This window comes from Varroa destructor, unplaced genomic scaffold, assembly GCF_002443255.2.
Source record: "Varroa destructor unplaced genomic scaffold, Vdes_3.0 BEIS01000002.1, whole genome shotgun sequence".
In the NCBI taxonomy this organism is placed as follows: Eukaryota; Metazoa; Arthropoda; class Arachnida; order Mesostigmata; family Varroidae; genus Varroa; species Varroa destructor.
In genome coordinates this window covers 19,045,449-19,060,487 of record NW_019211455.1, presented here as the reverse complement: position 1 = coordinate 19,060,487, position 15,039 = coordinate 19,045,449, and the positions used below count along the sequence as shown (strand labels likewise).

Genomic DNA, 15,039 nt, shown 5'->3' with positions numbered 1-15,039 from the left:
TATGTATATATATATAGGACGCGCTAAAAACGGCTAACTGGGAAACGAAATAGGTGTGTATATAAGAAAAATAGAAACGAACGCCAACTGCGCCTTCGGGTTGATTCAAGGCGTCAGTGATTCATGTGTTAAATTTTTATAAGGCTTATAACAACTCGCACCATTCATGTGTGGCATCGTTACGTTATTATTAGGTAATTGCGGTTTGCTGCTTAAGATATATCAGTCTAATAACGATAAATATGTTTACTATTGTACTCGAGCTCGAGGCGGCTGTTACTAATCAACCAGTTTATTAATACGATCATTTCTCAGCACAGTAGGTGCGTAAAAAATGGGCAATATTCCCATCCCAAGCATGTCGATGTGACCGAATTCGCGCCGTCGTTACAAGGGTAAACGCAAAAATGTTCCCGACTGAATTCGATTTGGGCCAGCCACAAAATACGGCCAGCGAAACAGTAGCACAGAGAAAGTGTACTACATTTCACAAAATATAAATATAATTCAACAATAAATATCATGTACTGAACTCTTTGCTTAAGGAGTTAAGCGGAATCGATATAACTTCTCTTATTAAAGGGAAAGCAACACAGCGTACTTTGGTTAGTTCGCTAATAGACTTTTATTGAATCGTTATATTTTAGACTTTTCTATAGTTCTTTCTAGCAATACATCGAATGTTATTCCTTGTTGTACCCCTCCGATATACGTTGGTATAAAATATGACAAAAAAACTAAATAACCCTCGTGCGTTGCTGCCTTGAGGTTCTACCGCCTCCATCCCTAGATTACGGCTTCATACATTCAAATTCCCCTAAACATTTGTACCGTTTATACAAAGGTTGTGTAAATAAGTCATTTCTGTTTTGCTGCAAGGGTAATTTTCGATAATTTGATAATATTTAGCCAGTGATACGTATATAAATATGTTCTAATAATACTTATATAAATGTACATCTTTGTTGCAGGAATGTATAAATCAAGTGTATATATATATATATATATATATATATCTTTTGATATAAATATTTTCCACTGACAGGTATATCTTAAGCGGTAGAGACCGCCTTCGCAATGACTCAATAACAACATTGACAATGTGTATCTTTTACATCCTCTTCAAGTTTAGTTATGGGTTTATTTATTTGATGACGATTCGAAAAGCATTATGCTTATCAACTCATCAGTATCAGAATCAATCAATTATACATGTATATATAGGTATTATACGAAATTCTCCGTGCAGAGCTTCTGTCGCGGTCGAAATAGCAGCAGACGTGTTATAGAAGCTGTTATGGGTCATGCAAACGATTATCGGTAAATTCCGACGCGCGCTAGGTAAACTCTACCTGTGTCTAATAATTAGTACGCCCACAGATGGTGTGCAGTGGCGCGCATATATATGCACCGAAAACAAACGGTTTCAGCTACTCCTCAAAGATACTGATGATAACGACATTTTGAACCGTTCAGCGTTTACGGCCGTACCAGGCTGAATAGTACGGCTTTCAGCCGTTATTCTTCTCTAGTGTATTCGGATTGTAATGGTATTGACTTTTTCTGACAAAAAAAACATATAGTCTGCCTGATATGCGAGAGTCTTATTGCAAAATATCACTAGTAATGTGCGTGAACTCGGGAGTCGCTGAGTGTTTGATTTTGACAAAAAAAAAAAGTCCATGCAGCCGAAGCAACATCTACGCCGATAATTAGTTATTAGTTTTCTTTATTTGTTTTCGAATGCAGTCATTAATGATTCCCTATACTATGTCAGTCGCTGATACCGATGTGATGGGAGAACCGCTTTTAACCGTACAAAATGCAATGATAGTGTTTATTATATACCTAAGATATAACATCAAAGGCGCAGATGAGACGGCATACCTCGAGAAACGGCGTAATTCATCACAAATGTATAAAACATCTACATTTTTTTCTATATTAAACACCAGTTAAGATACCTTCATTTCTGCCCGCGCTAAGCTAGCCTCCTCAAACGTCTAAGGGACACGACACGACTACTACACATTTTGCATACGTTCGTCGATGTTTCTGTATTGCCTTTAGGCACACGATAGAATTTATGGAGGCTTTACCAGCTTTTGTTTTCTCGCGAACGACCCAATCGAATGTTCTAATGTTAGTTTTCTAAAAATGTTCCCGTATTGAAATCTGACATCAGTATTATTGTCAACGAATAATATTAGTTATTTGCTAGGCTAGTGAAGCGGTTTAGACACGGCCGGGGCCAATCGACGAGGTCCATTCCCTGCGATCAATAAAAACACGGAAGGCCAGCTACAATTTCACTTTCCTTCCACATTAAGCAGTTATCGAATGACCTATGCACAAAGTTCGATTAGAAAGAAGCAATAGCACCGCTCGATGAGCCTCTATGGGCTGCGAACTTGGTTTGAGACCTAGGTCGAGACTATAAAGGATGCAAAAAGCAGTTCTATAGCTGTAATAATAATTATAAGAAGTGGTAAACAGACAATTGGCACTAGATTCAGATGTTTTTCACTATTCTTATGCCTTGATAAACTCCACACACACACGCACACGTCATCCTCCTCTTCATTGAATCATCGCCACCAACAGTGATTGACTGATTGCGCCGATTCACGGCAGAGGTCACCGCTCCTATTTCAAGCTAGTTCGGGAAAAGCGTAGATCAAATCCAATCCCTGAAACAGCCCAGGTGTGCTTCAACGCACGGAGACAGCACTGAATCAAACAAAGTTCATATCATTTCTAGTCGTACGAAATTTAAATTGGTTGATTTTACGTTCTACGATGTCAGGCGTGCGCGAAATTTCGGGTGCGCACGCGCGTATTGTCGATAAGCTCTGTCTATAGTAATGTTACAAATGCACCTGACGGAACTATAAAATCTCGCAATGTAATCCTGCCCTGCTCTCCTCAGCCCCACACACATTTTATGTTTGATGCAGTGTAAGTAGCTGTTACAGGTAGCCTCGCTTTGGTCCGGGTTTACATTCTTATGAGGTCGCCGTCTCCCGGATCTTGATACTGCCATCGACATCGTCTGTAGTGACTTGGATAGGAATGGCAACGACGATCCTGCTGCTGGCCGGTGAAACGGTTAGCACCGCGTCTGACGCTATTTCGACGACCCACCGGCGTCTGAGATCCGGATCACGTAGTTGTTGTCGTCGTAGTCTTCAAAGCCGAGTCGTCTTTACTTCGAAGGGCTCGACGCAGCTTATCAACGAGCCGCATGTGAAACTTGTTCAGAGAGCTGGACGAGACCGATTGCGGCACGACGTTTGCGGATGTTGCCGAGGTCCCGTGCTCCGAGCATCGGGATATCCGCCTCGAGCGATTTGCCATTGGGTGGAAACCGTCGGTTGCTCCGCTAACTACGGAACGCAGGCGTTCGTCGAGATCGCTGCCAGGCGATGACGACAACGATGTTGGTCCCGATGTTCCACAACCGCCCCCTGCTCCCGGTGAGATGGCGTGCGATCGGGAGCGATTCGAGCACTGCGACGTCTTGCGGGATCGTGATTGCGATCCCGGACCAGATGCCATCCCGGGATTCACGGGGCTGCCTACCGCGCTCGTCTGGTAGATATCGAAGTTGTTCTTCACAATTGGGCACATCATGGTTACGCTGGTCAGTGGCGAGCGGTGTGCGACTTGCCGTCTAGAAGCACTGCCTGAAGTACACAACTTAATTCTTACGAAATGACAATGCCGAAATATAATCTGACAGTAAAATTGCACAGAGGATGCAAAGCAGTTAGACTTGGACAATTTGAACGGCTCGTACAGGCCAAGTTGGCTTCGTCTTTGCACTCACAGAGTTGTTTCGTACATTATCAGAGCTCTGAACAGACACATTACAACGAAGGCAGAGTGATGTTAACGAGCCACCCTTTCCGATGCTTATGCAATTGACAACCAACGATAACAATCCGATTCTTTGTAACAAACAAAAGAGAATGCGTATGAGGTGCGACGCCGACCCGTCTGGGGAGCAAACGTACTAGGCCATATAATGGACTGGTAATCTCCACCACAGCAAAATTTTAGATCGCTTTCTTTCGATTCGTTGGATTGTTGCTATTTAATCTCGCTTGTGATTGTCTGACATGCCTGTTTTCTGTTGATTCAACAACGATTTTGGTCATCGATAGTAGTTAAATGTTGGGCTTCTCAATTGCTACTACTTAAAGCACTAAGTCTCTGATCCAGTTCGATTCTGTACGCGCACACGAAGCGGTAAACCCACACCTAATACTGAGATCAAGGAAAAATCGATATTGCGAGGTTTCCGCACGTAACGAGGCTAATCTCTCCACTGAGCAGTACACTCCGTCCCTCGTAATTCTATTCATTCAGTAAGCTTGTGACGAGCGTATTTTGCCGTCGGAACAGCTGATATTGGTTATCTGATTAAGGCTAGACTACAGCCTGATTGACAAATGCTAGTGGGTTTTCTGACAACAACTTATGCAAACTGTTTCGATGGGTCGGTAGCCCAGCCCGTCAGTTCTTGCGCTGTTACTCGATCGCTTTTGTTATAATTGGGCTGCACGCTTCTAGTTAATTGACAGTTGACGCTTGAGCGATCGTCACCTTTTGAGAACACCTTGAGTCGCCTCCTTTCACAAGGGCCAGTGTTTCAGAACTTCAGAGAGATCCAGATTCTGTCTCTTACAATTTGCGTATTTACACGTGAGTTTGCTCCGTTGACATCACTGCTTCAGACCCGATGCCGCCCAGTGTGCATTCATAAGTGGCCCACTATCGTCTGTCCGTACTAGCGTTCATCAGTGCAGCGTGCAACCCTCTGCAATTCTCCAATTTGCTGCTGCTGCTGCTGCTGCCACGATTTAGTTCTCTCGTCAACACAAACCGCCAGTCCGACAGCCCTCTCCGTTGTGAGCAACGTTCGGTAAGCAAGTGGTCTGTCCTTTCAGCCCAGTCAACCAAGCTCTCGACCGAGGCCAAGGAAAGTTTCCATAGTCGAGCGGAATTTTCCGCTGCGCGCGCCTCTCACAGCCAGCGAACACCAGAAGGGAGAGGGCGTCCTCGGCTGGATCAGGAATGACAGCACTGGAGGGAGGGTAAGTTATAGTGGGCGGTAGCGGCTGGCGCCAAGGCAGGCTGCCACGTACAAGCACATGGTCGTAATGTGTTGCTGGGAGATAGGCAGTGCGAAGTTGCCGCCGCTGCCACCGACGTTGCTGCTACTGCGCTCTTTCTAGGAGAGCTGCTGACTCGTAGGAACCTATCGCTGGACGCCTGCTCACACGAGGAACACGCGGTTGTAGCGTAGAGAAATATGCAGACAATGCTGGACACACCCAATCGCACGTTTGTATACAAAGCTGAGTGAGGCGGAGAGAGTCGCTTTCACTCGAACCAACCGCCAGCGAAGGGAGGTATCCCAGTGCCGGTCAAAGATAATTGCCCTCCTATACAGCAAACGAAACAGACATACAAACTTTAGAAGTATGGATTGAAACGTAAATACGTTCACGCAAAATATGCGCACAGGTGTATAGACAGAGTTTTTCTGTCTCACACACTTAGGAGTAAGAGTCGGCGGGCTTCCACTTGTCACGTAGAACTATACACGTCGCCAAAGATGAGCCTCTAAACGGCTTTTCCGGCATCTGCTGATACCGCCCCCACCATTGCCACTGTCCAGACCCCCCAAAAATAAGATATAAGTGAGCCAGTATTGGTGTTAGAAATCGAAGTAGCGTCTACACTCAAGCATTTCCTGATCTGTCGGCATGGAACAGTACGGCAGGAAGCTTACGACCGATCAGCCAGGAAGGCCGGCGTCAGAAGACTAGCTCGGTGACTTGACTGCGTACCACGTTGGCTGCTAGATCATCGTCCATTCACTGCTAGATATAACAGGGCAGGCTTTCTATATTCGACAGTGTACCACCTGGTTAACATGCGACAGGCAGGAATAAGGTTAGGTCGGTGCTTACAGCAGCTAGATATAAAGTTGCCACCCTTACTCTACCAAATCGCTGCGACGGCAGTAACAGGGGTCGCGCCAGCATGAACTCACAAAGCGTTAGTCTTGGAAGTAGGGGCAGTGGCTAGGTTTGCAGAGTCACGGAGCGCATTCGTGTTGGGCTGTTCCGCAAAACTATGGCCAGGTCGCTCTTGCGGGCGTCGACCCATGACATCACTACGACTACCGTAGCAACTGGCTGAGAACAACATTACGCGGTGTCACGAAAATCGCACGCTTTTATGTTGATCATCATCGACGCGCGACCAACCGCTGGTAAACCCATACATTGGAGATGAACGAAGTCACGTAAACATAGCGAAATCGCGTAGAAGATCTGGCCGAGTTTTGTTCTAGTGAACCTGCCATGATCGCTGCTTTTTTCGGTTTGGGATAAATTTATATGTATTATGTATAAATGAAAATCCGCTCTGTTCAGATGGATCGTACAAAAAGCATAAAATGGTGATAAACACTTAACCGAGAATATATTACAATGCAGTATACGACACTGTACCAGCAAACGAAACTGAGCATTACCTGCACCAGTTGTCGAGACTGCCCAACCGATCACTTGAAAGAAAGATATTAGCACGCTGATTACATATTACACATGTATTCTGGATTAAGTATGTGGTACGATGGATTTTAAGGCGAACATAATTATGTGGTCCTATCGTCTTCTAGCGGTGGGTAATCAAAACAGTTGTACAGCCTGCCTAAACATTTGCTTTTTACCCTACTGGCAGGCTTGTTTCGAACTGATTTCGATTGAGCTGTCCAGTTATCGCGTCTCCCCTGTCCCGTCCACCGTTGTAGCAACGACAGACACTCGAAACAGCACCTTTGCTCTTGTCGAAACGGTGGCCTGCGTCAATAGACAATAGAAATAGGCAAAGGCTTGCCTTGTGTAAAGAGTGAACAAATGGCATACGTTTAAGCTGCCGTCTGCGTCAGGTTTTGCTGCCTAGCTACTGGCCTAGTTAAAATATCGTCCACAACGTGGTTCCTATAACGCTAAGCTGTCCTCTGTTCAGAACAACCATCTAGCAGATGTGTTGCGCCTTGAGACCTAGTAAATGCTAACAAGTGTGAGTGGATGGGTAGATGAATAGGCGCTGGCAGCTCGCAGTTCTGAATGGATCGCGAACTCCTCAATGCAGACGACAACATCGGTTACCGGAATATTGTCCTAACGACTCGGAATCGAGTAGCGTTGTGTTCACGTAACGCGTATGCTAAACAGTTATATATGCTACCGATATATAACTACCATATATATACTATATATCGGTACGGGGTTACAGCCGTTGATGGATTTCGTTGCGGTGCATACAGATATCTACCACTGTAGAAAGTCTGCTCTTGCTATATAATCGTATATGTTGTCTCCAATTTTTTTGTTTAGTCGTTGTAACGAGTCTAGTCGAGCTGATTTCTTTGCATCGGATGGAACAGTTCGGGCCAAACTCTGCAAACCCAATGAATCCGGGTCTGCCGACATACGTTCTATTTGCCCATTTCTAGATCAGCATATTTGTTTCGGTTAAGAAATGTTTCAATCAATTTGCGCATATAGATTGTTGAAACCTCTAATCGTGGACTATATATCATCCACTGCAAACGCTTCCATACACAGGAGACTAATGCTTAAATGCTCGGTCGGTAAATACACACATAAACGGGGCGCGTCGAAATAAGACATTGTAGAATTTCCGGACGCGGTGCACCTATGCGGCATGATCTCGCTAAAAGTACATCAATGGGCTCGCTTTGTTTAGTGAACGTCTCATTTCTTGTTCATCGAGCAAGTGACCGCATTTGGAACTATGTATCAGAGTTCTGACGCAAAACAAGGCCATAGCTTTATACTAAATCAGGGCAAACATCGCCCGAACGCATGGCTGTGCTATAAAATGCCCTATCACACTAATAGGAAACCCAAACTATCGCACGTCTACTAAAACACAGTTATACCGCGTGTATTCGAACAAATAGCTTCGTAGTAAAAGCTGAGTCACAGGTTCTTCTTTCTCTAAACAGCACTCAAAAGTATTAGCGTATTTAGAGGTATTTTTTTATAAAGTCGTTCACTACGTAACCCGCGGTACTCTCATGTTACACCAAAACGAATTATAACTTTTCGTTAATTAAACACCGGTATAGTTATTTACTTTAACCACATAAACACATGTCACTGAGTTCGTCTTAGGTCCACTCATCAGCCAACAACCGACAAACGTATCAGACAAGATCTGGCCTATGCTAGTATCAGCCACGGGGAAGTTTACTGTTAACTGATTATTCAGCATTTCTTCATAACGCGTAAATAGTTACGCGGAATACGTGTCCGTGTGGAACTACTGGACTCACTGTTGTTCGGCGCTTCGCGCCGTCAATTCTATGTGCGTGTGTTTATCAAAGGGTAAATGTGCATATAGACTGGATCGTTTTGCTTGCTCGGTCAAGCCATTACTAATTGGAGGTAATGTCCCCATAGCGGTCTTAATGATCAGCTGCCGCCCTCTGCCTGCTTCTCTATTAACGCTATCCACGATCGCTGTCTTTGTTGTCGTTTGAGCGTTAGCGGAAAGCGAGCCGTTTGCTGCTCCAACAACAAAGGAATAATCGGGCCGAAAAAATCTCCTCTACTATCGCTATTAGCTTGTAACCACGCTACAGTACCGCCAGCACGGCGCCTCACAGCAACCTTGATCTGAGATCAGTGGCGCGATCTGACTGGTATACGAATGCGCAGGACACAGAGAACACGGCACACCAAGATATTAGACTAAAAGACATAGAGGGTATGTGGTATCCACGGTAGCGTTTAACCTCAAGAGGTTAAAGTCAGCAGTTATTAGTCGTCGATGGCACGTATACGAAAACATGTTCCTAAAGAGCCCGATTCCCTGTTTAAAAATGAAAGAAGAACTGTGGGCTAGGTGCGACCTGTTTGCAAGAAGCTAAAGGGTATCAATAAACAACGGTATTAACGAGGCTGGCATTGAGTCAGGTCGAAGAGAGGACTATTATTTGAAATATAGTACTGAGGTGATAACGCGTCACTGAAGGGCATATCAAGCCGATGGGTACGATAGCTAGCCGAGGAAAGGGATTTGTTGAAAGCCCTTACAATTATATTTAACATTTTTAACATACGACTTTGTGTTCTACTGTATTTTATAGCTGCAATCAGTTATAACTATATTGAAAGATAGAAATGAAAGAAGTCAAACATAGGTAAAATGGCGTATTAGCAAGTATACGCAAAAAGGAAAATCAAATATAAATTAAACGTTCATATAATCCCGTTTAATTACTCACTTCAATCTAAAGTAAAGTACAGCCTAGCATTTATTCCAGTATGTCTGTCATTAATTTACTTAGCCTCAACAACATATTTATGTTTTCATTCTAATAAAAAGAAGGCCAGAGCATAGGGCTTCCGAAAGCGTACTGTTTAACTCTATTACAAGGTCTGTCTTGCTTATGGGCTTCGTAGGAGAAGCTTTCTATTTCTCGTTGCGAATGCAAAGCCTGTATGTAGGCGAGCACCCTGCAAGATAAACACTAATCTCCAAGGACCTTATACTTCTATTATATTGCCATCAATAATGGTATCAATGAATACCGTGTTTGCTATAGCCAACTAGATCTTAGCTAGACCAACGAAAACAAATAATGATAGATTAATTATTTCGTATACAATTGTGCAGTTTCGCTCTGGATGCCCCCCAAGGACGCCAGAAGAACATATTGTATAGATTCGCGAGCTGTTCCTCTGGTACCTCCTTCGTGAGCGTGATGGCGATGGTTTGCAATATGTTTGAATGTGCTACTCAAATATCGGAAATTGACTCTGTCCGAATCGGTTATCACTCCTATAACTTTTTGGGGCAAAATCTTAAAAAAAAAAGGTCCACACGACCCGTTCGAAGAAAATACTCTCTAAGTACAATAAAATTTCTGCAACGAAATTAATCAATGACTTCTTCTGCGAAGCACTTGTGTTCAACATACAATCCAAGGCCACAGACAGACCAATACCATTCATCGTCAATGTTGTACGCGGCTATCCATATACCGCTCTCAATATAGCTCGAACCGTCGGACACACACAACAATAATTCCGTACAGTAAGAATGGCTTCCATTCACGCCTTCGCCTATTCAATCAGACTGTTAAAACGATTCAGGACACATCAAATTATCTGAAAATTCGTTCCGTTTATGACGGGCACAGAAGCGCGAATACTACAAATTTTTCCGGTGATCTGTAAAACCTAATGGCATTCTTGACGGAGATTTAACGTTAGCGATATTGCTGCGATCGCCGGGTAGATCGATGGCCGACCGGCCTATATTCGAGATAGACTGACTTGTGAAATTAGTGCCTATAAATAGTGGAAATGTAACCACTTGAATCAAATAGTTTAACAGCTACTCTTATAAATATCGTGGCGTTTTTAAAGCGTTTATGTATGTCGACATGACCCAGCTCAGTGAGAAACTTTTTTTTAACTAACTTACTCTAAGGTATTCTCTATATAGCGTAATCAGGTTAACCATGACACATGATATCCCCCGCCGCCGCTGCTAAGGTCGGAAAGCGAGCCTAAGTCGTAGAATTTGAACCTTCGCCAATTGTCAGCCTGTAGTACCTTATGAATTTCAACTTCTGGATGCTACAAAAAAATCCGTAAGGTGCGCATGCTTGGCATGTCGCCACCCAACCTCCATAAGTCTTTAGCATGAAGCAGATAAACGCTGCTTTTTTAACTACACCTTGATGGCGGACCCAAACAATCCCTAAAAGCTTGAACTCGACGCCGCATATAACGCGTGTGCACAAGTCCACGTAGAAAAGAACTCGGCACGTACGGCCTGTAACAACCTGTTCGTCTCCTGATGATACACAGACGTTTTCTTTGGTTTGTTGTTGTAATCCCGTATGCCATTATGTGGGGCTTCAGTAGGCACAGATCAGACGGCCATAGCTGATCTGTGCTTATTTAGCTAAAGCTAAATATAGAAGGCTTGCAGTATCTGGTTGACCAGCCATACATTACTACAGAATCGTGAGTGGTTCTTATTCTACCGGAGCGACGGCCACTGAGGGAACCATATTGAGCGCGGGGAAATCAGCGGTCACCGACGATCGTCGGGGCCTATCGACTCAGTCAGACAGTCAGCCTTTGTCTACGCGCTATGCTGAGACGCTGCACATTTGTTCAAGCGACGAATACCGCCCTGCCAACGGTCGTATCCCATTCTCTAGTGAACTATAAATCACATGTAAGCGACTGTTTACATTGCTCAGTAGGGTCTACCTGTTGTTCACTCAACATCAGTTACGTGCTACAGCTTGGCCTATCGATTTCGTCCTGCGCCCACAAAAACCGGCATACGCCGAAATGTCCTTCATCAAGAGTAAGTTCGTTCACCAACTCTTTGTCGGATTATTTTGTAATTGCCTCTGGAATGTTTGCAGACGACGCGCTTCTTATCCCCGACGAGGATCCGGCCAATCGTATATTTGTAGCTTGGTCTTTCTTTCTCGTACTTTCCTTTGCTATATGAATATACATCACGAGATTGATATTGGTGGAAATTCAAGTCACTTGCACTTATTTCGCTAGGCCAATCACCGGTGTCAAGCTGCTTCTTTGACCACGTGTGGTAAAGAAGACGTGATTGGCAAGATATTTTCAGTGATCTCTACGGGATCTTTTTTGTTCTATAGGCGTGAGACGTGTCAACTTTAGTTGGTAAATTTAACAATACTTCAAGCTCGTGCTAAACAGTGGGTTCGAGCGTTCGAGACATAAGCTTCATCTATTTTCATATATGTCCATTCGGATTTCTGCCTAGTTCCGCTCTAAGCATGTACGTTTACAAAGGGAAAACTGTTGTAGCTAGCCCGTGAGCGTTAAAGAATCTGTATTTTTGGTAAGTTGCTAACGGCGGCCAACACGCAAAAGCTACTATGGTGCAAGTTAGTAATGCGTTTTATGAGCCTTCTGCTGGGTTAGTGGTAAAGTGGCAAGTATCCTGTCCTAAGAAAGAGAACGAATATAGACGCACACATAGTGACGATTGACGCTAATCATGGATTCAGTGAATGTTTCTACTTGAGAGTTGATTAATTAAGTTCGTATCAATTAACTTCATTACATAAGTTATTACATTGGTAGATTGCCACGTGAATTTATTGCAGTTGTTGGAAGTAAACAAGCTCAAGCTTACCAAATAGATTATTAGGCTTTTTCAACTAATTAATAGCGCTAAGGTGGACAATGTCAGTCGAGAGAAGGGTCGAGTTTGCAATGCATGACAACGATATAAATGTGGTTACTTTCAAACTGCCGACATGATCGTTTTCAGTGTTTAAGTATAAATCAGTAATTGTTCAAAAAAAAAAAAAGGTTTGATTCATTTTTAAATTAAGTTCTGCTTTTTTGGCTGATACAGGGTGGCTCGTACATTACACAGGCTGTTATATAGGCAACTAGTAGTGCATCGTCAGCTATCGTCTGAGGTCGAGTGAACAGACCAAATCAGTGCCGTGGTTTTTGTAAAAGTACTAACATTCTCCTTTAGGCTTAATAGTGTATAAGTATTATTGTTATTTTTTTTATGTTAAATTAAAAAAACGGCACACGGCCAAAAATCTACACCTAACTTTAGATTGATGCCGTAATCATACTTGCGCTAAGCAGTAACGGGTATAATAAGTGTCTATTTAGAACTATCCAATTAGCAATAAAGTTATTTAGCGTTGTTTTTTTCAATTTTCAGCTCACCTTCTTGAAACTGGGGGCTTGAAATGCATGACTAAATAAAAATATTGTTTATCATGAAATTGTTTTCTTCCTTCGTAATGGCGGTTATTTCTTATCGATTAATAGAACAATTGTCTAAACAATTTTGTTTAAAACAACAGGGGTTACGACATCAGTATTTAGCTTCGTTGTGGATGATTCGTTCATTTTACCCCACAGGCGGTCCGTCTATATCGAAACGCCCTATGCTACATCAATGGTCTCTCAGAGTATCCAAACCAAAATTGACCAAAAAACATTGTTCAGTGTTATTTTGCTAAGGCTCAGTCCCCACTATCCATCTGAGTAAGGCTTCATCATCTATACAATAAACGTTCATCATTCTATCAGCGTACATGTTATAGGTATGAATAGTTTATCTGAGCCCATCTATCCATTGTTCTTCGCGTTTGTTCAACGTCTGATAGATGGAAAAATGATTGCCGTTGAAATGCATCGGGCTATCGAGGAGAGCGGTCTAAACGAGAAATCTATAATACAATATCACATTGGACCGACTGTAACAATGAATCAGTCATATTATATGCTCAATTCAATGTAGATTAAAATTTATATGTAGGACGCCAATGGCAGCCTTAACATTGTTCAGTGTAGTTAGGAAATGCTACGAAAAGGACATTTTGTCTAATTTATTGTAAGCAAGGATGACAAAACGTCAGTAACTCATCTATACGAACTCGGAAAAAAAAGTATTGCACAATTTCGGTCCGATACGCAATTGCTATGCCCTTCTCTCACTAGCTTACGTTCAGCGGCCCATGGTCTCAAATGATCGACTCGTTTACAGCAGAAGATTTTGCCACTTAGCTTGGCCAGTACTGACCACACTGTTCGAGTTATAGCTAAAGCGATTATTAATAGTCAAACAAGTTTCGGCCGGACGTATGCATACACCCGCTGCCATTTCTGTCAGTGAACAGAAGCTACTTTTCAAAGGGCGCGAACTACTTTTTCCGAGGAGACAATCGATCCGATAGAAACCCTAACCCCCTACCCTCTGATCTGACCACCACAAGGTGACTGCGTCGCAGCAAATCTAGTAATCTCAACTGTTTGTTTTCTCCTTTCTAGTACAGCATGCTTGTAGAGAGACTCACCCCTTCCTTTCGAATATGCCTCGAAATAATGTCTCCTAACTCAAGAGTGGCGCTGACTTTCTCGACGTCGCATGTTGCTGGAGGATTATCGATGCGTAGGAAAGCTTCGAACACGTCAGAATGTCTGGAAGTTCATCAAAAACGATGTTTCAATACATTTTCTCTCGATTATCGATCGAGTTATCTCGATTTTATAGAAAGACATTATCTAAATATTGCCAGAGCAAAAATTGGCCATGTCGTATTCAAATGGTGAAATTGTATTTTATTCATGGGACATTTTAGCTGGTGAGTTCTCATACTTTAGCCAATATCTGACCGAACAGAGGTACTGAATAAGTCAACAAGTACCAGAACGAGTTGTTTCGACTTTGCAGGTGGGCGTGCAATGACATTTATATTGACTTGTACAGGTTTGGCCAGATACAGTCATTTTAAATATCCACTTCTTTGACGAAGCTACTGCTTAAAGTTGTCGACATTCAAATGAGTAGATTCTGCCGTAACCTCGCCGGGAGCAGGTACTCCAGAGTCCCGCCTTGATTCTATTGGTCTGGCAACCTTTTTTGCATTGTGATTTTAAATGTGTTGTGTAACTGATTGGCTAAAGTGTTCGTAGCTAGTTTGTTTTTAAATAAACACTTTAGAGAAATCTTACAGAAGAAAGGTGCTGAATTCAGAGGGTGAAGGGAGATCAAGTTAATTTTTGTGAGAACCTTTTCTCCGTTGTGAAGTTGTTATCGCAAGTGAGTCGTCTGCAAAACGGTAGCTGTATATGTGTTTTTGCTAACAGAAATTTATTAGATTTGTGTGTACGCATGATGCGGAAGATGAGCCGGCAAAAGAGGCAAGAGTTGAAGATTGGATTTAATACTTCAATAGCATAAATATTCATTTAACTAATGAGCTATTGGTGAAAAAAGGACATTTTATGAACACAGTTGCGTCACCAGGCAATTGATCAGGCTAATTTGACCTATTAATCGAGACTCATAACACTATTATGTTTGCTACTAATGCAACAAAACAAGAGATATATACAAAGGAAATAGTTTTTAGTAAATATAAAAAAACTGCGTTATTATATA

At 42.8% G+C, this 15,039-nt stretch overlaps 2 protein-coding genes and 1 long non-coding RNA gene across 8 annotated transcripts in view; 1 reads left to right on the top strand and 2 right to left on the bottom strand.

The window, feature by feature from the left end:
- Nucleotides 1–15,039, bottom strand: part of LOC111244732 (glutamate receptor 1-like) — a 50,226-nt gene that overhangs the window by 15,524 nt on the left and 19,663 nt on the right. For all 4 annotated transcript variants that reach the window (XM_086981238.1, XM_086981237.1, XM_086981236.1 and 1 more), the window contains one exon: nt 13,952–14,075. In XM_086981238.1, coding sequence (XP_086837364.1) covers nt 13,952–14,075 — 124 coding nt within the window. The remainder of the gene's footprint in view (nt 1–13,951; nt 14,076–15,039) is intronic.
- On the bottom strand, nt 602–7,954 carry LOC111244735 (uncharacterized). The gene is made up of 2 exons (XM_022792103.2): nt 7,688–7,954; nt 602–3,686 (listed from the first exon to the last, which is right to left on the bottom strand). Exons 1-2 carry the CDS (start codon nt 7,749–7,751, stop codon nt 3,163–3,165), a joined length of 588 nt encoding a protein of 195 aa, XP_022647838.2. The 5' UTR covers nt 7,752–7,954; the 3' UTR covers nt 602–3,162.
- Nucleotides 10,994–15,039, top strand: part of LOC147757474 (uncharacterized) — a 9,481-nt gene continuing 5,435 nt past the window's right edge. Inside the window, exon 1 of one of the 3 annotated variants that reach the window (XR_015322037.1) lies at nt 10,994–11,442. This is a non-coding gene — a long non-coding RNA (uncharacterized LOC147757474). The remainder of the gene's footprint in view (nt 11,443–15,039) is intronic. The other 2 variants (XR_015322036.1, XR_015322035.1) reach the window with 2 other exon arrangements.